Source organism: Acipenser ruthenus, chromosome 33, assembly GCF_902713425.1.
Source record: "Acipenser ruthenus chromosome 33, fAciRut3.2 maternal haplotype, whole genome shotgun sequence".
Taxonomy (NCBI): Eukaryota; Metazoa; Chordata; class Actinopteri; order Acipenseriformes; family Acipenseridae; genus Acipenser; species Acipenser ruthenus.
This window is the reverse complement of record NC_081221.1, coordinates 3,277,185-3,304,772: the sequence shown is the minus strand read 5'-3', so window position 1 is coordinate 3,304,772 and position 27,588 is coordinate 3,277,185. Positions and strand designations below refer to the sequence as shown.

The 27,588-nt window shown below is 37.4% G+C and overlaps 1 protein-coding gene across 2 annotated transcripts in view; it reads left to right on the top strand.

Annotated features, from left to right (window-relative positions):
* LOC131704939 (coiled-coil domain-containing protein 103-like) overlaps nt 1-26,252 on the top strand; it is a 64,277-nt gene extending 38,025 nt beyond the window's left edge. The window contains exon 4 of one of the 2 annotated variants that reach the window (XM_059006523.1): nt 25,248-26,252. In XM_059006523.1, coding sequence (XP_058862506.1) covers nt 25,248-25,286 — 39 coding nt within the window. In that variant the 3' untranslated portion in view covers nt 25,287-26,252. Of the gene's footprint in view, nt 1-20,219; nt 20,658-25,247 lie in introns of those variants that run through there. The other variant, XM_059006524.1, reaches the window with a different exon arrangement.
* Nucleotides 26,253-27,588: the final 1,336 nt, after the last annotated feature.

Sequence of the window (27,588 nt, the reverse complement as noted above, 5' to 3'; positions counted from 1 at the left end):
CTTCACCCTCCAGAGTCAACACAGGTGGTAGCGGTGAGCTGAGCTTAAAAATAATTGGCCATTACAAATTGGGAGAATATAATAAAAATAATTGGCAACGATTAAATTTATTTAAAAAAAAAACATATTGAATTACATACCACTTGGTAGTTTTCCATATTCATAACGAAAAACTGACAAAAATGTAAAGATTTGATATTTCCAAATCTAACATGAAATACTGTGCTACTGTTATGGCTTCCCGTAGACTTTTGCAAAACTATATAAACAACAGTACCTTGTGCCAATCATTTCTAATTGTGGTATGGATTTGTGTTGTGGTATTTTGTATTAGAAAACCATAACTAATTTCACTTATGATGTAGGCCAGATTTAAACCCTGCCTGAGGTTGAAAGGCTAGTGCTTAACCTACTGCTTCACCTTCTGTTTTAATATGTTTATGTAATGAAACAAAAACACATGAGAAATGTGAAAAAAACACCAAGTTCTCAAAAGTGCCCAGCCATTTAAAGTGGAGATATCAAAAAACAAGCCAAGTTTCAAGAAACCATTGGGGCAACCTTGCCCAGCACAAAGAAATAGGCACAACTGTAAAACCGATGGGTGCCAAGGTTGACCCAATTGTTACTTCTACCTTGTATCAAAAAACACAAGCTAAGTTAGAAGAAACAATTGGGGCAACCTTGGCCATCACCAAGCAAATAGGCACAACTGTCAAAGCGGTGGTGGTCAAGGTTGCCCCAATTGTTTCTACTAACTTGGCTTGTGTTTTTGATGCAAGTTCGATCCGCTTTTATTGTGGCTGAATATCACACTCTTCCTGAGAATTCTCAGCTGGCTGACTTAATCTTTCAAAATACTGCCTGTTTTTTCAACTAATCGTGTAGCACTGACAGTAAGACAACATGCTTGCAAACTGAAGGTTATAGACCTTTTTTATAGTTATATTATATATATAAAATAAAGATATTTTTTGCAGGCAAATGTTCCATTTTAAAACAGAAATAAATCATTTAATATAAATGATATAAATATCACAATAAATGTGTTCCCTAGTATATTTCCATCTTGACAAAACAAGTTAATTGTCATTAAACTCAGATGTCCTGTAATATACATATGCATGGATAAAAATGCCCGGGGTCTAAAAAAACATTGGGTGAAAAAGGAGGACATTTTTACCTTACTTTGGCAACTTATTTATCTTACTGTATGACAGGTATTCACTTTTTTCTACATTTCACCAAAGAATGTTGGAAATTACAAATTAAAAGTGAAATGGTTACTTTTGCTGCACCAATACCCTGAAAACACGTAAACTATCCTTGATCTATAGAGTCTCTGGCAGTTCTCGCTGATAACTTGGCGTGAGGAACTACCGTTCCTCTCAATTCTTTATATCTTAAACTGAAGATGAATGAAATCTACAGCTATGGCCAAAAATTTAGCATCACCTAGAATTATAAGATTGAGACATCATAACAACAACAAAAAAACACTATAGGAACATAAATTATTTAACATCATGTAATTCAACATTTATTTTATTTCTAATTTCTGATTATTATTGGAAAAGCCATATGAGCTATAAATAGGTCATTTTCAAATTTTATCGAATTTGCTGACTATTCTGTGAGGTACTGACCTCTGAACTTGCTGACTGGCACTACCAGGTACAGTATTGCAATACGTCTGTCCACATAAATTGCATTATAATTTATTGGGTATTAGTGTAAGCTAAGTTCATATTAGGGTATTTTAATGGCAGTAAAACCCTGGATCATAAAACTAATAGTGTAATAAAAGGAAACAAGAACCCTGTTTATGGTATTTGATAACTGTGAACTGTTGAACAGTGCTAGATGTTAATGAATAGCTCTGGAATTGTTAACATTCCCTGATTCTTTTGAGTTACCACCAGTGATTAACCATACTAAAGAGTACTGCATGTTGGTCATAAATGTGTATGTTAATTGTTAAATAAATGACCAGAAACCCTTTCCACATTACTGACTGTTTCCATTCATTAACTCCTCCGTAAAAAGCCAAAATAAGGTAATAGTTGGCTTTGGATGTTGGTCAGGTTGTTTTCGTGTTGTATTTTAGCCGCAATTTTACACATACATCTTTCAGTAATCAGAGGCAGCAACACATTTAATCAGTAATGAAAGCCAACAAATTCTATACAGTGGGCTGAAGCTAGCAAATTTCAAAACAAGGACGCTCACACAAACAAACTATGCACTTTAGATAATTGAGTCCTGGTGTTTTCAGAAACACTTCCTGTGAAGCAAAGTTGCTTCCTCCTTATATTTCTGTTTCTTGGTATTTTGAGGTTAAGCACACATCAAGGCGAGGCGCGGGAGACAGCTGGCTGTTGAGGCATACTGTACAAAACTGTACCAGCACAGTTCACTTCATTTCAAGTTGGGCGAGTTCAATATATCATACTCCAATATATATATATTATATATATATATATATATATATATATATATATATATATATATATATATATATATACACACACACACACACACACACACACACACACACACACATATATACTGAGCATCAAAAGATAAAGGCATCTGCTAAATAAACAAATAAAAGAAACTTATCACTTATATTTGGATAAAATTCACTAGATGTGATCGAAAAATGACACACTCTGTTTTAGAGCAGGTGCAGTTACTTTTTTTATTGTGCTGATTAACAATTGACATCACGAAGATGCTGCAAAATGATCTGTCAATCTTGGGCAGGTGTTGTGACTCTTGGTCTCCCAGTTTGTGGCCTCTCATTGACAGTGTGTGTCTGGTTATACCGTCTCGCCAGGTTTGAAATTGCTGGCTGTGAGCACCCAAGACTGAGAGCCACAGTACGCTGCCCTAGTCCAGCCTCCAACATGCCGATTGCACGAAGGCGCTGCTCTCTTCACAGACATGGCATATTGTTTTTTTTCTGTGATTTTCTTCATTGCTTTTATTCAAACTTGCAATTCAACAGCTGAAATCACTCCATATCCAGTGTCCAATCAACTGTCTCACTAATTAGGTGATTAAGTGCATATGCTTCAGTCACAGTCACTCAAACTTGTCATGGTCAAGGATGAATGATGGAGAAAAGAAACCAAAAACATTTCATCAATGTCCATCATTTATATACCTTCTTTTTTTCAAATACAGGGCCAGATTAACCCATCATTAGGCCCTAGGCAAGCCTGCACTTGCCTACCTCTGAACAAACAGCCAGACACAAATATACATATACACACACCCCTCTATATACATTATAGCCTTCATAACTAGCCCTCCACCCTCTTACAACAGGTACAATTCTAAGTTTTAAAGTTATTATGAATGACTGAATGAATCTGACTAAATACATTTCAGAATAAAATCAGAAAAAAAACTGAAGCCTGCGTTAAATCCTGCAGCTCAGCTCGACCATGACTTTTCCTGATTTACTAAATAAAAATACAACAGTTCAAACAAGGAAGGAAGTTGAAAAAAAGGTAAAATATAGAAGGATGCTCAAACTTGTTTTTACTAACGGTAGCTCCACAATAGTCCATGAAAATAATAGTAAATAAACAAACATACCTGTACATTGTTAGTCAAATGCGTTACAATTTACTGCGTGCAAAATCAGCAAGAATGTTTTTTTTTTTGGTTTTGTTTTGTTTTTTTGATCGGGTGGGTTTTGACTCGCTTCATTAAAGAAAATGCCCTTTTCTCCAGAGCAGAGAAATCGCCAATGTTTTGGCATACAAGTAAAATCAGGTGTTACATATGGTAGATGTCTGTATCCTATAGAATTCTGTATCCCCACATGACTGCATGCCGACACAGCTGCATTTTTTCAAAGATCTCTGGACCTGAATACTTGATGTTTCTGAACAGTTAAATGTAATACAATTAAAATGTGTTTTAAAAGAAAAATAAAGTTTTATAAGGTTACTTTTCATGTTTCTGTATCTACTGGTTCTAGGGAGCAATGTGATGGGTTTCTTGACTATTTTCTAACTAAAATTGATAACATCATACAGGAACTGTTAGTTACTGACCCCTAATATATTGGCTTTTAACGGTACCTGTTTGTTCTGTTTTGCTGAGGTTACTTCTTCAAGGCTGGCTGAAATAGTCACTAAAATGAAACCTACCATTTGCTCGCTAGATCCAGTCCCTACACCACTCATTGTGTCACATTTGTCAGTTCTCAGCCCGATGGTGACTGATATCATCGAGTCACTGAGTTCTGGAGTAGTTGCGCCAGCATTTAAATATGCCGTTTTGACTCCTTTGTTTAAAAAAACAAACCTTGATGCAGATATTCTTTGTAATTAAAGGCCCATCTCTAATCTAACCCTTTCTGTCTAAAATCCTAGAACGCGTGGTGGCTCAGCAGCTACAGAGTCATCTATCGGAATGCGATATTTACGAACCTTTGCAGTCAGGTTTTAGATCAAGACACTGCACTGAAACAGCCCTTGTTAAGGTTGTTAATGATCTGTTCATGGCCGCTGACTCGGGTACACTGACCATTCTGGTCCTATTAGACCTTAGTGCTGCATTCGATACTGTAAACCACGCCATTCTAATTATTATTATTATTATTATTATTATTTCTTAGCAGACGCCCTTATCCAGGGCGACTTACAATCGTAAGCAAATACATTTCAAGTGTTACAATACAAGTAATACAATAAGAGCAAGATAAATACAATAGCTTGGAATGTTGTGTGGATGTTACTGGCATTGTCTTACAGTGCATCCGATCATACTTGTCAGATCGTAGGCAGTGTGTTTCTGTGGGCGGCTATACATCTGACCCCTAGCCCGGTATCTGCAGGTGAGCCACAGGGCTCTATTTTAGGACCCTTACTTTTTAATATCTATATGCTGCCACTTGGACAGATCATACAGATCATACTTCGTCATGGTGTGAGTTTTCACTCATATGCAGATGACACACAATTATATTTTAAGACTACACCTGATACAAATGTGGCCGTTTCGGCTCTTGTTAATTACCTGACTGAGATTAAAACTTGGATGCGGCAAAACTTCCTACAATTAAATAGCGATAAAACCGAAGTAATGCTACTTGGCTCACCTCGACAACTTAGAAATGTTGACTCTTTTAGCATAGTGATCGATGGGCTTGAAGTTAAATCTAGCTCTGTAGTTAGGAATCTTGGTGTGGTCTTTGACCCTAGCCTTGCTTTCGAGTCACATATCCGCAATGTCACCAAGGTATCCCTTTTTTCACCTTTGTAACATTGCTCGTCTGCACCCTATGTTGTCTGTGCCTGATGCAGAAAGGCTAGTTCATGCCTTTGTTTCTTCCCGGCTCGATTATTGCAATGCGTTGTTTGCAGGTGTCTCCAAGGCTGCTAACAGCAGGCTACAATATATTCAGAACTCGCTTCTCACATTTTAACTGGCACTAAACTGGGTGCCCATATTACACCAGTTCTTGCTTCTTTGCACTGGTTGCCAGTTGAGAACAGGATTGATTTTAAAATACTGTTGTTAACCTATAAGTCTCTGAACAGTTTAGCTCAATGTTACATTGCTGAATTGCTTACACGTTACAAACCTGTACGTAATCTACGTTCTTCATCCTCGGATTTATTGGCAAAACCCCAAACTAAGTTTCGCTCCATGGGCAATAGGGCTTTTGCTGCTATGCGCCCAAACTTGAGTTAAAGTAAAAACAGGTTCATAAATATGCATCATACACATGGGAGGAGTCACACCCAAAAAATACTCAATTATCATACAATAGATGTATCCCCCAACCCAACCCAACCCAACCATCATGACAGTGAAAATAGACATAATGAAGCGTTCTTACCTTTGTATAAGTTAGTGATCAGCAGATCTGTCAGCCGCAGAAGATATATTTTATATTTTTTCTATGGGTAAATATCGGCACTTTCTTCTTCTGCATCGGGACTGTCCCGACCATATAGGGTCTGTTGGCATGTATGGATACCATGCACAGTATCATGATATTCGATACTATCGCGATACTTTGGATCTTATGCCCATTGCATGTTAAATGACTGCCAAATTCCTTTTTTTGCAAGTGCAAAGTGCGTAAGAGGCAAACACACAGTTAACAATGCTACAGCATGGTGAATGCTTGCTGGTTAAATTTATATATCACACATATATACATGTATATACACATACATACATATACACACACTGCTGAAAACAAAGGTCATTGTCACTGACTATAAAATTCAAATAAAACTGGTAAGAAAGAGCAACACTTAGTGTAAGCGACACCGTTTTTTATTTTTATTTCTTACATATAAAAAAAATACTCCAATTACAAGAAATCTCTTAATTCTTATAGATAACAAAATAACACAGAAATACTTTCCTTGAAGCAGACTTTTTATGACTAGGCCAGATGTTTTACATACAGGGTGTCGCGGTGCTGAGCGGTGTTGTCCCACAGACTATCACAAAACTTAGAGAATCAGGGTTCAAGTCACTCTCTCTGGCAGTGTTGTGTGCAGAGCAGTAGTAATTCAGTCACAAGCAGTATTTCAGTTCAGAATCTTTACTTTAGAAATGTTGCATAAAAACAGCAGCACATAGACAGCAAGGCTTTCTTTTAAAAACAGTTCATACCTCCGGATATTCAAGTGCGGTGATATTGTAAACAAATCCAAAACAAAGTGCGTAGTGCAGTATCCAGACACAGACAGTGTGCAAACATGCTAAAAACGAACACAGTTCGAGGTAACAGTAGATTGCAATATTTAAAAACATCAAAAGCGCAAACGTGTTACAGCTTCGACAAATGGACTCAAGGTCCACCACTCCTTAGATCCATTCATACATTTTATACACAAAATTACATTTTAAAAACACACGTTAAAATCAAAGCAGGCAATTAAATAAATGGGCGTGCTCACTATCTCCAGACGGCTAAACCGCCACATTCCTCCCCTTCTTCCCCAGTTGAAGCATATTCAAACAAAGTGCTTATGCTTTAACTGCTTGACTCTCCTGTACCCATATAGGAGATAAGGTGTCAGCATTGGCATTGGCCTTACCAGCTCTATACTGTATTTCAAAGCAAAAGAGCTGTAAGGAGAGACTCCAGCGGGTCAGCCGGGCGTTCTTGTCCTTCACTTGATCCAGCCATCTCAAAGGGTTATGGTCAGTCTGAACTACAAACTTTCGATCCAATAAGTAGTACCATAGGCACTCAACCGCCCACTTAAGTGCCAGACACTCTTTCTCAATAGTGGAATAATTTTTCTCTCTGCATAACAACTTCCAACTGATATATACAATCAGATGTTCCTGCCCCCCACTGTTCTTGACTCAAAACAGCACCAATACTGGTGTCTGATGCATCTGTTTGTACAGTAAAAGGGAGAGAGAAATCTGGACTAGCCAAAATTGGCTCAGAGCATAACGCAAGTTTAAGCTGATTGAATGCTTCAGTACAGTATTCAGTCCAATTACCCTTCTTAGGCTCTTTCTTTTTGAGCAGCTCTGTAAGAGGTGCTGCTATCTTAGAAAAATTTGGCACAAACTTTCGGTAATAACCAGTCAGTCCTAAAAATGCCCTTACCTGTGTTTCTGGTCCTGGGTAATCGCGCACTGCCTGTATTTTACTATTTTCAGGCTGTATAGTGCCCCTTCCAAGTACATGTCCCAGGTAATGTACCTCTACCATACCAAATGCACATTTCCCAGGATTTACAGTCAACCCAGCATTTCTCAAGGAATTTAACACTTTGCGCACCTGGTCTACATGGCTCTCCCAATCCACACTAAAAATGACCAGATCGAGGTATGCAGCTGCAAAGTCCTCAGCACCCAGCAACAGTCTATCTACCATTCGCTGAAAAGTGGCAGGAGCACCATGCTGACCAAATGGCATGACAGTAAATTGGTACAGACCAAAATGTGTTATAAAAGCAACTCTTTCCTTAGAACTTTCAGACAGTAGAACTTGCCAGTATCCACGATACAGGTCCAGTGTTGTAATAAATTTAGCTTTTCCCAGTTTCTCTATTATATCATCGATTCTGGGCATTAGATAAGCGTCAAAATTAGACCCTTTGTTAATTTTACGAAAATCTACACAAAGTCTAGTACTACCGTTTTCCTTAGTTGCGAGAACTATGGGAGAAGCCCATTCACTCTGTAAAACTTCAATAACCCCAGTTCCAGCTGTGACAGGATGACAGAGGTTGAGACTCAGAGAAGGTGTGAAAAGTTCAAAAATAAAGCTTTTTAATACACAAAAATACAAAATAAACCGGCACGAGGGCCAAACAAAAGGTTTCTAAAACACAAACAATAAACACAAAACAAAACTTACACAAAATACGGCCTCCGCTGTACCAATTGTGTTTGTAGTAAATATGCAAATCGCAAGTAGGTCCAACAAGCCTCTGTCTTCACTTTTCTCAAAGCACCATTGATCAAGAAACAAAACTACTGATCCAATAATTACCTGATAAGAATTCTCATATATTGGACAGTTCATTGTGAAAACACTTAGTATTTTTATTTTGCAGATGTTGGGGGCATCTATTTGCCACATTTAGCAAAATATAATCACTTGGTTAATTACTGTAGATTTGTGAGATAAAACATTGTAATTACTGTTTGCAACCACTGAAGGCCCTCATATAATAGAGATGCCTGCTTTATGAAAATGAAACTAAGACTAAAAATTTACAAGAAAAAGCAACGGTACCTTGTGCCAATCATTCCTAATTGTGTTATGGATTTGTGTTGCGGAATAAACTACAGCCCGTTGTGGTATTTTATATTAGAAAACCATAACTCATTTCACTTTTGATGTAGACCAGATTTAAACCCTGCCTGCTTCTTCTGTTTTAATATTTATGTCATTCTCTCTATTTTAAACTGGAGATGACTGGAACCTACAGCGACGGCCAAAAGTTTTGCATCACCTAGAATTTTAGGATTGAGACATCATAAATAAATTAAAAAAAAAAAAAAACTATATGAACATAAATTTGATCTTTTATTTAACACTAATAGCAGTACAGTATTTCATGTTAGATTTGGAAATGTCACATTTTTTAATTTCTGCCAGTTTTTCATTAAGTCTAGAAAGCGGTATGTAATTAAGTATGTTAATGTAACATTATTTAGCAGGTTTCATTTCACTTTATGAAGCAAAATTATTGAATTCTACAGGGTGATGCAAAACCTTTTGCCACAGCTGTACATAATGTACGATAGATCAGAGTGCATGTGTCAATTGCCTTCTGGCAAAATTCATATTATTTTTATACTGTATGCTATGATAGGGTGCTTTGAGTCCATTCTTGGGCTAACTTTGTCATCCTTGATCTGCCTCAGCCTCTTTCATCTGGAATAATGTAATTCATAGCTGAAGGCAGTAGGAGTTTGGATAATAGCATTGTATCCTTCTATCACAAACTGGAACTAGTAAGAAACAATGTAAGTTGACTTCTGTGTACTTAAAGAAACTTTGAGATAGTTATATATTACCAAAACGACATCCATAGGTTGAATCTTGCCCCGTGGTTTAAAACAGTGCAATACACATTGCTGTTTATTGCCTGGGATTATTATTTAAGGTCGTAACGACCTGGATTACAAACGGGAATAAAGAATTGTTAGGACCGTGAACTTTGTTGTCTGTCATCTGTTACGCATTGCATCACTTCTACACCTACGCACTGCAAACCACTTTGCACACACACACACACACACACACAGCTTCCTTGGAGGAATGCATTAGCTTGTCCCCAGTTTTTCCAGCATGATATCTTGACAGCTCGACTAATAGGAGGCTCACATTATTCTGAGATGTTTCATCCGTACCATTAAAACAACTAAAACAGCAACGTTGTGAAATACTAAAATAAATTAAATGATATTGAGAATAATGAATAGTTGATGATCCATTTGTCATGATCCAAGCAAAACCGTTCCCCATTTTCCCTCATCCTGTTAATTGTGCTGCAGTGTAAGCTTCAGAGAGATGTGAACTGCACTCCTGGGTCTTTTCAGATCTAATCAATATGATCCAAAGGAGATCACCTTGGACTCTTGTTCATCCTATCAATGGTCATAAGACAGCTATCAGTGGCTAATGTTTGTTGTTTTGTTTTACCTGGTAACTGAGGTTAAAAGTAAAGTCCAGTGATAGGTAGCAAGTTATACATTAATAACACAGCAATTAAAGTTGGCTGCTAGGTGTTGTGCGAGTTGAGACTAATTCCAAGATCAGTTGTTCTTATCTTCATAGCAGCCCTTCCAGGGGTCATCTTTGTAGCTACAGTGTATCCATACATTCCGTTGGAACTTTTTCATGTAAAATAATGTAGATCTGTAGCTGAGCAATGGAACATGTTAGGTGGAGGTAGCAAATGATGAGCATAATGGGACTACCACCAAAGAACTTACACACATACGTGTTACTGCTTATGATGAAAAAACACAGTGGCTTTCATTGTAAGTTTTAATATGGTCACCATTGGTGGAGTTTCCATACATGAGACACCTTTGATAAAAATGTGACTTCTTTAAAATGTACAGAAAATTATCAACAAGTGGTTATAATGGCAAATGACAAGACATTTTAGAACAAAATCATTATATCTTTGCAACATAACAGATTAAATCTGTTTACACTGTGAGAAAACCAGTTCAGGATCGGAAAAGTGTTTGCATTGTGGCCAGAAAGATTTGAAACCCCAGTTACCAAATGATATCAGAACAGCACGATGTGAAAGTGAATTGCTAGCAGATATTCGAACATGACACATTTCCAGGTACTACTACTACCTGTCTACTGTCTACTACCACTGGATACGTGCTACTTTATATGCAGGTATTTTTCAGCAGATGGTGTAGAGACTATACCATAGACCAGTGAATTATACTGTGCTCCATACTTGGACAATACTCTTACTGGTAAAATAATAAATGTAAGTGAAATGGTATTTTAAATATAAGATAATAACAATATGCATACTGTCTAACAGCTTGTTACCCCTTACATTTAAACAAACTGACTCAAAGTTCTTGTCTTGGCTCATTTTATGTTGAATTTCTTAACACAGAGCACTTTGCCGTTCCCCCCAAAAAAACCCGCTTATAGCACACATACCTCTAAAAGCCTTTCAGTTGGTTTCAATGATCATTAATATTACCCCAACCATGCATTCTGGAAGACGAGTTTGCCTTGGGCACTGCTGGTACAGGGAAAGTGTTTTAATTAATGTTTTGTTTTCATTAAATGTCCATTGTACAGGCTGCAGTCTATCAACGCAAACAGATACGAAGGCAGCAATACATTTTTACGGTCCGTTAACTCTCATAATGGCCTCCAGCACTGGCAGCATGTCACCTTGGCTTTACAACAGAGGCTCACAGTAGCTGCAAAAGCAAGCTGTTCATTAGAAGCCTAACAAGATAATGGGTTTGTTTTTATGTTATTTCATTAGACATGAGCATGGGTGAGCTTGAGTAGGGTAGTCTTCTCCTGCAAGTTATTCCCTAGTAAAATACTGTTTTGTTAAGGCTTCTACCGTACAATACAAGAGATAGATTCTTAGCTGTAGTGTTGTTTCCGTTGTTATTTCCGTTTTATTAATACATTAATTTAAATTCACAAATTCATTAATTAACAAAACGAACCATTCTGTGAAAACAACAAATTGCAATATAAATCGCATTTGAATACCTTCATTTTGATCACATAAGGCTGCTCATTCAATGAAGTAGTTGGTTTTGCATTGGTGAACAGCAAAGGGAAGAGACTATTTTTATTATCAGTTGATTCAATTATCCAGTGGTTTCATTAAGAGGTTTTCACTGTACTGAAAATCATAAACATTTGCCAAAAATTTAGACCAGGTTTGTCAACATTTTCAAAATGCCTCCCCAGTGCAGCAATCATATCACTAGACTACTCGTTGCCTTCAAATCGATGGTAACTAAAGCAAAAGTCCTTTGACAACCCTGTAATTCTGTGCAGTATTCTCCCATTAAAACCCAAAGCACACCCTCCACAAAACTTAAATCTGATCCTCTCACTTCAAAACTTCTCTTATCATGAAAAAGCAGACGCAGACTTCACAGAGTGCTCTGAGGAGCCTTAAGCCTCAAGGAAATGAGCTTTCAGTCTCAACACAGGAGAACCCACAACATACTTGACAGTGCTCAATTACAGTGGAACTGTTGACTTTTTCACCCGCAGGGTGCTGGAAAGCTCACATTCCTTGTCCTGTGCTTTGCCTGCGTTCTGATTTCTAAACTATTCCGAACTACTTAAGGTCTGAACTGGCGAGTGAGGCTTATTACTTGAAAAAAACACCTGTGTGATAAGTATGACCAGCGTTCAAAGGGACATGATTGCACAAATACAGTACATGCAGTACCTACAGGAGGGTTGCACTTAACTACAGGAGCCAATGTCATTTTCTAACTCTGTTTCGCCATGTCTACAATTCACAAAATAACAATAATGCATTCAGGAAAAACATGCAGGATTCACAGCGTGTGTTGCAAATGTCAGCTAAGTGACTCAGCTGTTTCCCAGCTATGTTAGGCTCTTGACCACACGCTAGGCACAGATGTTTAACTTGAAATAAAAAATTACTGTAGAGAGCAGGACATGCTGAGCAGTTGGCTAGATTGAAAGATCTAAGGTGCCACGGATCTAAACACCACAGTAGAAAGAGGTTCACGTTACAGTGAGTTTGTGAGATGACGGGAATCCGTTTTTAGATCAGTAAGGTATAGCTGAATGCCATTTTTTGGAGTACCAAGCATGTCACTATCACAAAATAATCTTTATTTATGAGGGGATGTGGTTTAAAAGACATATATCCCAGTATGAAATATCAAGATGTATCATGTTTTCCACCACATACTGTATGTAAAAAATAAATAACTATGTTTTCATTCTCTCAAAAACTGTTACTTTTTTTTTTTTTTTTTTAAGATCAAAGTCCAATCCTAAACTAGTATTTAAAACCAGTCTATTCAAGGCTACAACAATAACAATATATCTATGAATTATTTTGGGCATGTACTGTGGAAGGATCAAAGGATTCTAACATTACAGTGGGTAACTTTAGTCTACAGGTATTGTTAAAAAAAAAAATCAGAAAGGTGGCAAACATCATAAAAATAATCTCAATGCCAAAGCAACAAATTCATTGGCATGTATAAAGTACACCATGGCATGTGATAAGAAAACTTTACAGTAATGTACTTGGGTGGAAATCTGTGATACTGGTCTTTTAAGATACAGTAATAGTGTAAGTTTGCCCCCTGCACCAGATGATGAACTGGTGTTGCTCAGCTGTAGAACCAGGCTTCATTATTTAACCATACACCATTCTCACCCTGCTTCAGGCTCTCCTTGCTGCATTGGAACGCTCTCATCATTCTGAAAATGCAATCTCTACAGCCAGTGATACATTCTGCCTGCAGCACAGCTTTGTTTACAATCAAATGAGACCAAAAGAAGCACTTCAGCTGTGTTTTTATGTTTTATGTTTCTATCGAAATCGTCTTTCGTAGGCATGCCATCAATTCTCGGCTGCCTTTGTTACCATGTTTTCTAAAAGTCATTTCATATCTGTCACACATGGAGAGTCTCACGTCGTTAAGTCCTCTCGGAGCTGCCTCCCAGACACAACGGATTCATTTATTTTCCTTGTGGAAGATTCAGGAGTTGTGATATGAATACAGAGGCTGCAGCTCCATATGACATCAAACTGATATTTCACATACAGTCGTTTCATGAATGAGTTTATGCTCCAGTGGAAATGACATTAGCAAACAACAATTGTACAATCTTAAGCCTCATAGAGAAGCTCGAATAATAAATTACTAGCTTTAGCACTGGTTTGAAAAATGCAACAATTGTTCCATATTTGATAAATGGCTAATTAAAATGAAAATAAAATATTTTGCAAACATGAAAACTCTTGATTTTCAATTAAACGTGCTGTGTATTATATTGTGTATGCATAAGCAATAAGACCCGACACAGAGGGCATTACCAGGCATTAGACGACCGTTTGGGTAAGGGGCCCGAGACGAAGTATAATGCCTGGTAATGCCCGATGTGGAGGGTGTATTGCTTATACTTCAATGTTACAGCACAATTATCTATAATTTTTATTGATTTAAACTTGGTTTTCATTTTTTTTTACATATCCTTCCACATAAGCGCTCTAAAATGAACGTTCTTGCTCGTTTGGTTGTTAGTAGCTTATTGATCCCAGAATCTCATCAAGCAGCTTCTTGAAGGATCCCAGGGTGTCAGCTTCAACAACATTACTGGGGAGTTGGTTCCAGACCCTCACAATTCTCTGTGTAAAAAAGTGCCTCCTATTTTCTGTTCTGAATGCCCCTTTATCTAATCTCCATTTGCGACCCCTGGTCCTTGTTTTTTTTTTCAGGTCAAAAAAGTCCCCTGGGTCGACATTGTCTATACCTTCTCTATAAAACGAGTGTACAAAACAGCGTTTTTAAAACTGTATACTTTTATTTGAATAAATAGAGAACAAAAGATTGTGAAAAAATGTATTATTATTATTATTATTATTATTATTATTATTATTATTGCGCAGTTATTAAAAATGCTTCCGTGAAAATAAACTGAGGACAAAGTTCTGAAAAAAAGATTGTGCAAGTGTAATAATAATAATAATATTATTATTTTTCCTTGGTAATTGATTTGAATATTTCAGCTCTCAAAGAAATATACCTTGATATACCGTACTGTTGTCCCTCTTTATTTTTGACGGTTGCATAAAATTCTCTGAGATATTCATTTAAAGTCTGGCAAGTGTTTCCCTCAAAATGTGTGTTTATTCTTTTCCTTTAACCAGTCTCAAAAAACATGAATTGCCCAAGCTGTTTGTTTTCTGGTATTTTTTTCAGTTCTTTCTATTTCAACTAAATCAAGTCGCTTTTGCTAAACGCTCCCATGTCTAGCACTTAATACTGATGGTAGATTTTTCAGTTTGTCCGGCAGTACTTCTCTCTGTACTACTTACAGCGAATGTAGACATCTCAGGGGTGCTCGTATTTCCCGGGATGTTTTGATTTAGCCATTCCTCAATTGACATCTTCTTAAAAAAGTTGGAATTTACTTTATACGACATTTCGTCAATAGCTGATGGAGTGAATTTGTTTGATTTGTTTTTGTGATGCGGTTACAAAGATTCTAAGGGCATATATCAGGGATTATATCCCTCTAGCTCAACTGTATTTAGAATTTGTGGAATCTTTCCATTGAAGTATATATGCGCATATACTGTGTGATCCAGATTTTATTCAAAACCGGGGTTCATATAAGGTAGGTACCTGAAGTTGGAAAGTGAAGGGAAATATTGGCAAGTGTTGTATAGTTGTACTTATTGCATGTCCTCTATTGGTGTTTTTGTTTTTTGGTGGTGTTTTTATAATACCATATGGCCCAAAACACATGCCCATACTACCTCCTACCTGATAATTAATTTGCATTGCCTTTCACTCTCACTTCTAAACAGGTATATAACTTGTATATTATTCTAGCGTGAGGTTTTAAGCAATGCCACATTTTTAATTCCTGCTCTTGTTTATTTTGGGCCAAGAATCTTTTTATTTAAGGGTATTTATTTTGTAACAAAAAGCTTAATCTAAATGGCGATCAGTACCTTCTGCATCCTGATGGCCATTTCATGTATTTAAAATGATTTTAGACCTAACAAAACAGGATCACAAATTGTGCTTAACCATCTAAACTGTCAGCACTCTCATCAGCGGTAACCTTAATTACAATAAACTAGTATTGCTGACCTGACATTTTTCCCAAGCCAACTGCAATATAAAAAATAACTAAATAAATAAATAAATAAATAAATAGAGGATATGAGATGCTTTTAAGTCCATTATGCAAAAAATAACCCATGCATGAGGCAATCATAGTGTGTGTGTGTGGAGGGGGGGGGGGGGGGGGGGGTTACATTAATTAAGGAATCAGCATTGCTTATATTCTGCACATCCAAATGTACTTTAATCGAGACCGAAAGTGTTCATGGGTTCAGTTAACTTACAAACCACTAATGCACATTTATTAAGTAACAACCAAAATACCATTTAAAGTATGAACATTTCATTTCCATTAAATGAGCTTAGCTGTTATCTACTTCATGTTAATATTGGACTTGGCAAGACAAAATGAGACAGTACTGGTGGGGACCAACCAAGACGTGCCTTCGCTGCAAAATAGGCTTCATTAGCCTATTTTTTTTTTGTAACTGCTCTTATCCATTTATCATACTTACTATGTGCTCTTATTGGAATTTACTCTTATAGGCAATCATTTTTCCTATACATTTACTGCTCTTAGTCCAACTCGCTCTTAAAGGTAATTATTTACTGTATTCTTTATTTTGTTCTTATTTGAATTTGATCTTATTTCTACTGATTTTACTGTACTTTATAACTGCTTGTATCTGTAATGTGATATTGTGTAATGTGATATTTTGCAATGTGATACTTTATATTGTGATATTTTGAACTGCACGTCACCCTGGACAAGGGTGTCAGCTAAGAAATAAATAAATAAATAAATAAATAAATAAATAATAATACATGATCCTTCAGTGCTTTACCTCCACCAAGTAACATGGATTTCCTATTGGCCTGGTGTTGATGGCTGAAGTGTAATGCTGGCTCCAGGGATCAGCCTATTTGTGGCCTCCCTGGCGCATCAGTACACAGAATGGCGGCGATGCTGGCTCCAGGGATCAACCAAAGTACGGCCTCCCTAGCGCCTCAGCATGGCAACCGTCTGGAATGGGCTGGGTGGGGCATTTCAGGTGGGCACCTCCCGTCTTTGGTGTTTCGTTGACGTCAGGAAGGCGACCCAGCACTACTGCCCTCCATCCCCTGCCCAACTCAGCCCAGTTTACTGACCTTAACAATCCATTCCTTTTTATTGATGTTAACTTGCTATATAAAGCCTTCACTATTCACTGCACTTCCTGTCCACTGAATCCAGTATCTCTGAGAAGCCGGGGTCATGGAGTGTGTGACGAATCCCGACACCTCACCTCTACTAAAGATGTTACTACCTGAATCTGGCTTAATAATTATACAGTTTATACTGCAAGATATTACAACAAGTACCGGTACAAAGGAAATCATGTATTTAAGCAAATAAAATAGAAAACCACTACTTCTGTTTTATCTTTCAACACCCAAATCTGAGGTGTCCAGTGATATTTTGAGCAGTGTATACGGTTTTAGCAGCATGGTGTGTAGACTGTATTTGTGATAATATAGACATAATCTACACCCGCACTGTGTACTGTGTGAGCCATTAAACAGAGCCCTTAGCTCTTTTTTAGATTTATTTATAAGAGATGTATTGGTCATGCAGTTTTCAACCCAAAAATTCAGAGCAACACAGTCTAAACATCTTAAGATAACCTTACAGCTGTAAAAATAAAGAAATACCGTAATTTACAATAACTTTTCATTATTCTTCACTACACTACTGTAAGACACACATTGTTCTAATATTTCATACCAGTTTAGCTGCTATAGGTGGAAGCTGCATATACTAAGTCACCCTGGATAAGGGCGTCTGCTAAGAAATAAATAATACTACTGCATATTGTAGGTTTAAGATAATGTTACCTTAATCTTAAATCATTGCACATTGACTAGACAGCTCTGTGTCTTATACTTTGTACAACACTTTGATTAAAAGCTTGTTCAAACTACTTTTTAGAAGGGGTATAATATATATGCCTTCGCCAGTACAAAAACCACAAAAAAGCATTTGCTTTTTCTTTTAACTGAACTTCTCAGTAGTGTAATGAAGTTGCCCCTTTTTTGTAGTGGTTAGGGTGGCAGTCATCACGAACATCGTTTTCTTTCTTTAAATAATAAAGTCAGCCACCAAAATGGATGGAAACGCTGTTGCGTGTATTTATTTTTCCAAAACGAATCCAAAACAAAACCTAACCCACCTCGGGTGCCTGTCTAAATGGGGACAGGCTAAACCAGTTTACCCCAACTAAAACAAACACCAGTTATTCTTCGTTTTTACTCACAGTTTCGTTTCCTTTTTTCTCAGTCACTCACTCCCTCCCCTCCAATTCTCCCTCTGCCACACATTTGACCCATTGTGCTTTTAAAAGTCAAACAATCATTGCATTAACCCAAACCTTTGACAATTAATTATACAATTTAGGATGCCTTCACCAACATGGCCTCCCGACACAGCCACCTTTACCAAGATAGAGTGTACCTCTCCTAACCCCAGGGTCCTAAAGCCTCCAAGATTCCACGTTAGGAACGTACACACAGTAGCTATAAAATAATAAACACTAAATATTAAACAAATTCTGTACTCTACCAGTGTTTGCAGATCAGTTATTAGTCTTTGGACTGTCTAAATTATTGGGTAGCAAACATGAAAAATAAGGTTGTAAAAATATCACGTGGATACCTGGCTCAATACTTTTTTCTAGCATAAATAAGTTCCTTTAGATATGGATGTTCATAATGAACAATAAAAGTAGATATCATTTTCACAAATAGCTGATACAGCAAAATTTAATTGAAGTTATAAAACATAATTAATGTTGTAGCCTGATGTTATGTAATTCTTTACATAACTAAAGGGAATATCTCATGATACAGTATGTGGCAATTCCATGCTACAAAAAAAAAAAAAAAGAAACTTTAAATTGAAGGACCAACAGGCTCCAGGAGGCATTCCCTCTTTTTATAGATATTTTGAGGACAATCAGCCTCATAAATATCATTCGAGACTTTGGAAGGTACACTTTTTCACAAACTTTATATCTTAACTGTTTCAAGCACTTGCTGTATCGTGTGTTCAAGGTAAAAGCACAGTAAACTTAGGCTAAGTAATCCGTTCCTCTTAGCAACCATGCGTTCAAGTTTTGCTGATAATTTTACTGATTTTCCATCTAGACATCTTAAGCTTTAGGGAATGGGTGTTTTTTTGTTTTTTTGTTTTTTAGCAAAACAGGATGTTTCAATCATCTGTCAAAACAAAGAATATATGGTGACCTGACTGGGTCAAAAAAACAAGACTGAAATCATTTTCCATGAAATACCAGTGACTTATCAGTAACCTCTAATTGTCTTTGAACTTTGATGAACTTTACAAACATTGTATCCTAAGAAAATACAAAGCATAACCATATAGCACTGAGTTGTTATTGAGCCTACCATTTACCAGTTGAAAATGTAATGGAAATTTTTCTTTCTCTCTTTAAAACTGTGCCCTAGATAGATCATACATATTTGTTGAAATGTGTTGAACAAAGAAAAAATCAGCAGTAGTCAACACTAGAATCATTTATCAAGGTTTTGCATTATACATTTAGCTCTGGGCGCAAACCACTTAACAAATAAACTGTTGCCAAAAACTATTCCCATTCTAGGAAGCATAATAAGCTTACCGTCAGTTATATTTCACATTTACACTTACACCCATGTTCTTTGCTGCAAGTTATCACGACCATTACCTGCATCACAGGAAGGGAATAGGGAGAAGAAATCAGCTATCAGACTTTTTTTTTTAAGTGTTTTTATGTACCAGCAAATACAACTTTACAAGGACAGTCCAGTCAAGCAATGAAGTGATTTAGGATTGAAACAGAATTATAGCAATGTATCTCTGCTAAGAGTATAGAAAGGCAAGCATTGCAATCTCAAGATTAATTTCAATGCCGGTATCAAAACGAAACCTGTCAGATAGCAGTTACACGTTGTACAAGTTAGTTTACCTGCATGTTTGCTTGCTTTTAAAAAAGCTGACACAAGTGATTTAAATGTAAATGTGCTTTATTTTGCTCTTATCTGCCCCCTATTTTACTGCATTTAATCCTGTACTTCAGAATACTGTAATCTGCCAAGTGTTTAACCTGTAGTACTTTGTATTTAATCATATCCTGATGTAACTATCACTATTATCTGCTGTATTATTGAATTGTGGTTTGTCACACTTGTACTTTGCTTGAACAAAAGTTATTGTATTTCTTGCTCTTATTGTATTACTTGTATTGTAACACTTGAAATGTATTTGCTTACAAGTGTAAGTCGCCCTGGATAAGGGCGTAAGCTAAGAAATAAATAATAATAATAATTATTATTTATTTGCTTATCGTTTTTAGTTTCGTCGCTCGAGATGAAGTGCAGCAGCTTGTTTTTGGGGATCTCATTCAGTTAGATAAAGGAGATCTGTGATTATTAAAAAGTGAGATCAAATTACGATCGCTGTCAGCACAACTCCAATGTGCTCAGAATGCCAAGGCTTCAGACAACACACACTGAGATGAAGGCAATCGCCGATGTGGGGAAACTACCAGAATTTCAATTAGCTGGAGCAGGTTTCATTTGCTTCCTGAAGTAACTGCTTTCAAGATCTGCATCAGTTACTTGTTTTTATATCCATGTCATCTGTAATTATTTACAGTGCTTCTCAATATTATTACTATTGTAGGTTTATCTTCTTAAAACAGGAATTTTAATTTTGTTGTGTAGTTTTTCCTTTATTTTTTGCAATAACTCTAAAATCTCAGTATTGTATAAACATAACTTCTGCAACCGACTATGCACTGTTGTGATAAATTCATTGAATCTATCTAGTTTAAAGCAGCACATCATAGTAAAAGAATAGCAAAGTTATATAAAGCATTGTAAAGCTTGAGTACACAAGGTTAAACCAAACTGATGTATGATAACAAAAAAGTTTTAACATTGTATTCTATAGTCCACTGTATGGTAAACAAAGAAAGATTACAATAAACATTTATAGGGCAGACTACCTGTATATTATCATTGGGGAGCAATGGTATCAGCAAGTCATAAAAAGCAATACATGAGTTAATGCACAACAGCAAAATAACTTACATTATCACATCATAAAATAGGAATTGATTATGAGGCTATAGTGCAGAGCGTTTACAGTTCTCGTCCTGTTTCTAGTGGTATAATATGAGGATTTCTGCAACCAGTGCACTTCATCCTAACACTAGCCCAGGTGTTCTGGCTACCTGTGACAGGCTGGTCGAGTGGTCTGACGTCAGGCAGAAGCAGGAAGGAAAACTGACACCAGGCAAGTACTGCAGTTAAAGTAAAGAATCGGCTGGCCGCCGTTTTTTTTTTTTCTTTTCTTTTTTTTTTTTTTTTTTAAATTTAGTCGTCGCCAATTATTTTTACCCCGGTTTTCACACAAATTTAGCATGCCCAATTATTATCTGTATCCCCGGCTCACCGCTCGCAACCCCCCCGCCGACTCGGGAAACGGAGGCTGGAACACGCGTCCTCCGAAACGTGCTCCTTCCAAGCCGTCATTTTTCGCACTGCAGATCCACAGCAATGCCACCAGACCTATAGTGCCGGAGGACAACACAGATCTGGCGGCTCCGCTGCAGAGCCACAGGCGCCCTATCGGCCACAGGGGTCGCTGATGCGCGGTGAGCCGTGGATTCCCCTGCCGACCTAAGCCCTCCCTACCCGGGCAGCGCTCAGCCAATTGTGCGCCGCCCCCTAGGAACTCTCGGTCACGGTCAGCTGTGACATAGCCTGGATTCGAACCTGCGATCTCCAGGCTATAGGGCACATCCTGCGAGGAGCGCCTTTACTGGATGCGCCACTCGGGAGCCCCCGGCTGGCCGCCGTTTTTATGAACAAATAACAAAAATAAATAAAAGGTTTGAACAAAAAACACTTGCTCCCAGAACGAAAATAAAAGGTTTAAACATAAACAAATCTCGAACAGAAAAGTAATAAACAAAACCCAGGTCAGGCTGAGCACTTGCCTTCACTGTTCCTGGAGTTTAATTTTGGTTTCGTTCTCTCTCTCTCTCTATCTCTCTCTCAGCTGGAAAGATTCAGGTGACCATCTCCCGATTATCAACAAAATTAATCGCTTGCTTAATTCGGGAGATTGCCACCTTCTGCACGACTTTTCCCATTACTCCTGTCACAGGACGAGCACCAGTCTCGCCTCTGCCAGAACACGTTTTAAAAATAAACAACCCCACAACAAAACAAATACAACAGACACTGCACAGGGGCGGAGGGGGACACCCCGATCTAAAAATAAATAAACAAAACAATGTACAGGGCACCGCGCCCTGTTACACTACCACTCACATTTTGCAAGAGCTTGACCTACAAAGCCTTTTATGATCCTTCAATTCTGTCCTCCACAATTGTATGATTCTAGAAAATTCAAAATCTGCCCAGTAACTTGTTTACTTATCCTGCAACTAAACTTTGAACCCATAACCTTAGCAAACAAGACTGTTATTTTATTCATTTACAGTAGGGCTGCATTTGCATCACATGTTGTTGATGTTAATATTTAACATGTGAATGTTTTGTTTATTTCTCCAATGTAATGGTATCATATATATATATATATATATATATATATATATATATATGAAAATAATGGTAAACCAATGGTGAAAATAATTTTCATGATTCGATAGTTTGCATATTTGTTTTTGAGTTACCACATGACTTCATGCACACTAGGACAGTTCATGCTTTTTTACGTACACCCCAATGCATTCTGGTAATTGTATTCCTGTTGTGAAAAGTACCTGAAACAGGTAAAACATAAGAACATAAGAAAGGTTACAAACGAGAGGAGGCCATTTGGCCCATCTTGCTCGGTTGGTTGTTAGTAGCTTATTGATCCCAGAATCTCATCAAGCAGCTTCTTGAAGGATCCCAGGGTGTCAACTTCAACAACATTACTGGGGAGATGGTTCCAAACCTTCCTAATTCTCTGTGTAAAAAAAGTGCATCTTATTTTCTGTGCTGAATGCCCCTAAATCTACCATTTGTGACCCCTGGTCCTTGTTTCTTTTTTCAGGTCAAAAAAGTCCCTTGGATCGACATTATCAATACCTTTCAGAATTTTGAATGCTTGAATCAGATCGCCACATAGTCTTCTTTGTTCAAGACTGAATATCTTCAATTCTTTAAGCCTGCCTGCATATGACATGCCTTTTAAACTCTGAATAATTCAGGTCGCTCTTCTTTGCACTCTTTCTAGAACAGCAATATCCTTTTTGTAGCGAGGTGACCAGAACTGAACACAATATTCTAGATGAGGTCTTACTAATGCATTGTAAAATTTTAACATTACTTCCCTTAAATTCAACACTTTTCAAAATATATCCGAGCATCTTGTTGGCCTTTGTAACAGGGCAAGGAGCCCTGTACATGGATTTGGTTTATTTTTAGAACGGGGTTTCCCCCTCCGCCCTTGTGCAGTTTATTTTCTATTTGTGGTTTTATTATTATGATGATTATTGTTATGATTTATTATTGTATTTATATGATGGCGAAGCTGCGTTCTGGCAGAGGCGAGAGTGGGTACTCGTCCTCTGCCAGGAATAATTAAAAAAACCTCGTGCAGAAGGTGGCCATCTCCCGAATTAATTAAGTGATTCATTTGTTGCTAAATCGGGAGATGGTCACCTGCATATAAACCTGCAGCACGCTCAGTTCCGGGTGTGTGTTTTGAGAGGAGGAACGAGAGAGCAAGGAGCGAGAGAGAAAACGAGACTTAAAAATTAAACCTATAGGTTCCGTGAAGGCTGCTGCCCAGCCAGACCTCAGTATTGTTTTGTGTTCGTGACTTGTTTTGTATGAACTTTTATTTTGCTCTGTGAGCACTTTGTTTTGTGTTTAAAACATTTATTTTATTTTTGTATTATTTAAATAAACTGCGCCACCGCTTCTGTATTTTGAACTGCAGTACTGCCCTGGTGTCAGTTCCCTTCCTGCTTCTGGCCTGATGTAACTACTCAGCCACCCTGTCACAGCCTTTTTTATAGCTTCCCCACATTGTCTAGATGAAGACATTTCTGAGTCAACATAAACTCCTAGGTCTTCTTCATAGATTCCTTCTTCAATTTCAGTATCTCCCATATGATATTTATAATGCACATTTTTATTGCCTGCATGGAGTACCTTACACTTTTCTCTATTAAATGTCATTTGTCATGTGTATGCCCAGTTCTGAATCCTGTAGTGAAGAAATTAAGCTGACAAATGGTTTTTGATTCAAAAACACTTTACGTACAAGAAAGGTATACCTCCAATACAATCATATAAGCACGAGATTTAAACTGACTTTGGACAAGGCCTCAGTACAGCTCAGTGCATATGTGTGTATTAGAAAGCACGGATATCCATGGAGTCAATTCGAAAGAGATGAAAAGACTGACAGAATTTTACAATGTTTGGCATTTATACCTTTGTAAACACTTGTTGACTCCACTCCCATTTGTCTTACCTCTGTCCAATGATAGTGGTTTCCACTCTTATCATTGCACATTCCCACTGGGGGGGTTGAATACCACCTTGTACAGAGCAGGGCGCATCCATCTTGTCTTTCAGTTCCCCTCCCCCATCTCACACTATCTCTGCTAATATCCTGCCTTTAGGCATTTAGCTCTGACACTTATCTGTGACTTCCAGTCGTGTTAAGCCCGCTGCACACAGCCCGACTCAAGCTGTCCTGCCTCATGTCATCTAAGTATGCACAGATTTTGCGATCAGTTTTGCTCAGTTTTGGTTTCATGTTACAGTTCAGTTTTACGACTGGGTGTCGCACACTGCTAAGACTGAATTACTGACCACAACTATATACTGGTGATTACTATGTATGCAGATTTAATTAATACTGCCCTGTACTCATTTTTGTATTAACTTAGCCCAACATAGCGACCCTCATATTATGCATGGCATCGTATGCTGATTAGTCGGTGGAGACAGCGCCGCGAGGCAACCAAAAGAAGCGCTTAGCCTATTAATTTAGCTATTGACCATTTACACCGTGCAAACGTTTCAGACAGCGTTTGACTTTGTATAGTTTGTCTACTACACTGTAGCCTGTGGTAAATAAAATCCAACCTGTTGATTTTTTTATTTGACTTTTGCGGGTTTTTTTCTCAGCGTGTGGATCTATTCTAGGGGCTTGTGATTTTTGACATATTGGAGATCGACGCACCGGTTACTTGTTTTGCGCAGTAAGAAAATATAGGCTGCCAGTAGATTGATAATAAAAAGGTAAATTGATAATTTGGTGGGCTATAGCATGCCCCTATTATGCCCTTTGAATTTTTGTCCATTAATCTGACCCATATTGATTCTGTGTTGTTTTTTTCTTACAGATTTATCACCTGGGCTTCAAGACTATTTTTGATGTATAGCGCTACCCCTCTACCTCTTCTGTCTTTCCTATACAGTGTATACCCACTTGTATTATACTTGTCTCCATCACTCTCAGATAACCAAGTTTCTGTAACGCCTATCACGTCGTAGTTACCTCAAGTTGTAACATTTTGTTTCTGAGATTTCTAACATTTAGATAAATACATTTAATGGCTGTCTTACCCGAGTTGTTGGCCCTTGTTTTGCTGTAGTCTCCCTTCTGTTTTTTGTTGATTTCTCCCCCCTTCCCTTCCTGTTCTAGTGTACATGGAGTATATGGCAACCCTAATTTGTTTTATTTGGTTAGTCCATGCTGACTGTAAATTGTACATAAACTATACTTTACAGTATAAGAGCTCTTCACTATTTCTATATTAAAAAAAAAAAATGCAATAGGACCGACACTGTCGTGCTGAAAGAGTTCACAGCATGCCTGTGATTATAAAAACCTGAACTCCAGCACCATCCTGTAGCTGCTATACGCTATTGCAGGCTCTGTTTACTTCATTGCAAACATAGGCCTATATTCACCAAGCGTTTTCCTTTGTCTAAATGGAACAAAATAGAAACGAAAGTTAAAATGCAGTAAGTCACAGCGCATGTGGTTTATCTTATAGATGCTGTGTATGAGCAAGTTGTTCATACATTTTACATCTTATGTGGACGTTTGTAGCCTTCAGAAAAAATAATGCTAACACCGAATTTGCGGAAAACACTTGATGAATATAGGTCATACTGTAGTAAAGAATCACCTGACATTTAATGGACCTACATTTCAGTTGTGACAGACTTTACAGGTAAATGTATTTTTTTAAACTATCTTGTTGACAAGCATGCACATTCCTGGTTTTGTTTTTGTATTATATTTCATTAAATTCACTTTATAGTTCAATGTTGTTAATAATGCTGTTACTGTTGTGATTTTCATCAATGGGAGAGAAACCTGTACATCCTTTATAAACAAGCAGGGTCAACTGCAGCGTACCAAGTGTAGTCCACTTGATGTGTCTATCTAGTGGATTAAGCAGGTTTAGTCCACTTGATTGGACTAAAAGTTAGTACACCTTCAAATCCCGGTTGCATAACAAAACAGATTTGTGATGATCCTGTTCAAGTGGATTAATTTGTAGACTAAGACTAACTTAGTATGCTTGCTCGTCCTCAGCATTTATTGGTTACTATTTCTTTTGCAGAGACAACTGCATTTTCCGTCTGAAATGATTAGTGCATCTGAAAACTTTATTCCATACATTTCTTATGCCCGTCACGTTCTGGCAGTCAGATCTGTGAGAATAAAGTCTTGCACAATAGATATATAGGCCCTACATTTAAAATAAACCTTTGATACAATTTCAGTTAATATGCTTTAACTATAAACAACTAATGGTTCAATACACGCAATAAAAAGTTTCTCTGCTTAAATGCGAGTACGATCTGCCAGGGGAGTGGGTAAAAGCCGGACTGAGACAAAACTACCCGGATGAGGCAGTAAAACTGCTCAGATTGCCTTAAAACATACATCAAATTATTACTCCATCCCCATGCATTACATACCAACAGGAATTATCATTATGGCTGTTTTCCTAAATAAATGTTTATGCTTCAAGCCAAAAACAATAATTATCACTTGCTCCCTGTTCTAATAATGCAAGACAAGGAAGACTTACAATATCTGAGCCCCTCATATGTAATTTAAGTAATTATTGTAGCAAAAGTAGCAACAATAATAATAATAATAAAGCAGATAGAATGGCAGTCCAATGTTTTATACAATAGGCCTAAGTATAGATATATTAATTTTGAGATATCCAGCAACAGGTTCTTATGCAAGGGTTACAGATGTAGACGTTGGGAGCAGAGATTTCATTTTATGAAAACACCAGTTCATACATATTGTGGGCGTGTGGGTGCACACAGATGAAGCAGACAGTAGTTTCCAATCCAAGTTGGTTTATTAAACTTCACAAAAGTAAAAAAAAATAAACTTGCTCGCTTACATCACAAAAGAAAATACCATCCTGGTTGCGAGATGAGATGTAAAAGAAAATAAACAGTTCAAACAGGATTTGTATAACAAAAAAAAACAACAATGTAAACTTACTGGACAGTTAACTACATCCAGTTGAATTAATTGGTTCCTGGGTTTTCCCAGGTTGTTTGTTGGCTTCAGCTCGTCTCCAGCATGTGAAAACCAGCGGCGTCTCTTTCCCCGTTGCTGTATTCCCTTCCAACAGCGCCGGCCCAGGAAAAGATTTCAGTCGCAAAGGCAGTTTTTTAGCTTCCGTTTTATATTCCCGTTCA